The following is a 273-nucleotide window of genomic DNA, read 5'->3' on the forward strand; positions in this document are numbered from 1 at the left end:
GGGGAAATACCTCAAACAGCGGTGAGGAGCCTGATCGTCTGCCTTACTACCCGTGTCCTTGCCTTGTGCTGGAACCAGCAGAGGAAGATGCGTGTTTTTAACCTTGTGCAAAGCCGGTCTGCCTAACTGCTGAACAGAGCTATGTGCTGAAGTTGGAGATCCTGACAAAATGGGAGTGCTCGTGTTCTCTGCGACTTGCAGTTTACTTCTAACTCTGGTGCGAGGGCACAGTTTATTCACATGTGAGCCGATTACTATTTCCAGATGTTCAGG

General features: G+C 49.8%; 1 protein-coding gene across 1 annotated transcript in view; it reads left to right on the forward strand.

Moving 5' to 3' along the window:
• The first annotated feature begins 169 nt into the window (after positions 1–169).
• FZD6 (frizzled class receptor 6) overlaps positions 170–273 on the forward strand; it is a 28385-nt gene continuing 28281 nt past the window's right edge. The window contains exon 1 of the mRNA XM_009574742.1: positions 170–273. This exon is cut by the window's right edge and continues 76 nt beyond it. Coding sequence (XP_009573037.1) covers positions 170–273 — 104 coding nt within the window.

The sequence above is a fragment of the Fulmarus glacialis genome, unplaced genomic scaffold, assembly GCF_000690835.1.
Source record: "Fulmarus glacialis isolate BGI_N327 unplaced genomic scaffold, ASM69083v1 scaffold16233, whole genome shotgun sequence".
Classification (NCBI taxonomy): domain Eukaryota; kingdom Metazoa; phylum Chordata; class Aves; order Procellariiformes; family Procellariidae; genus Fulmarus; species Fulmarus glacialis.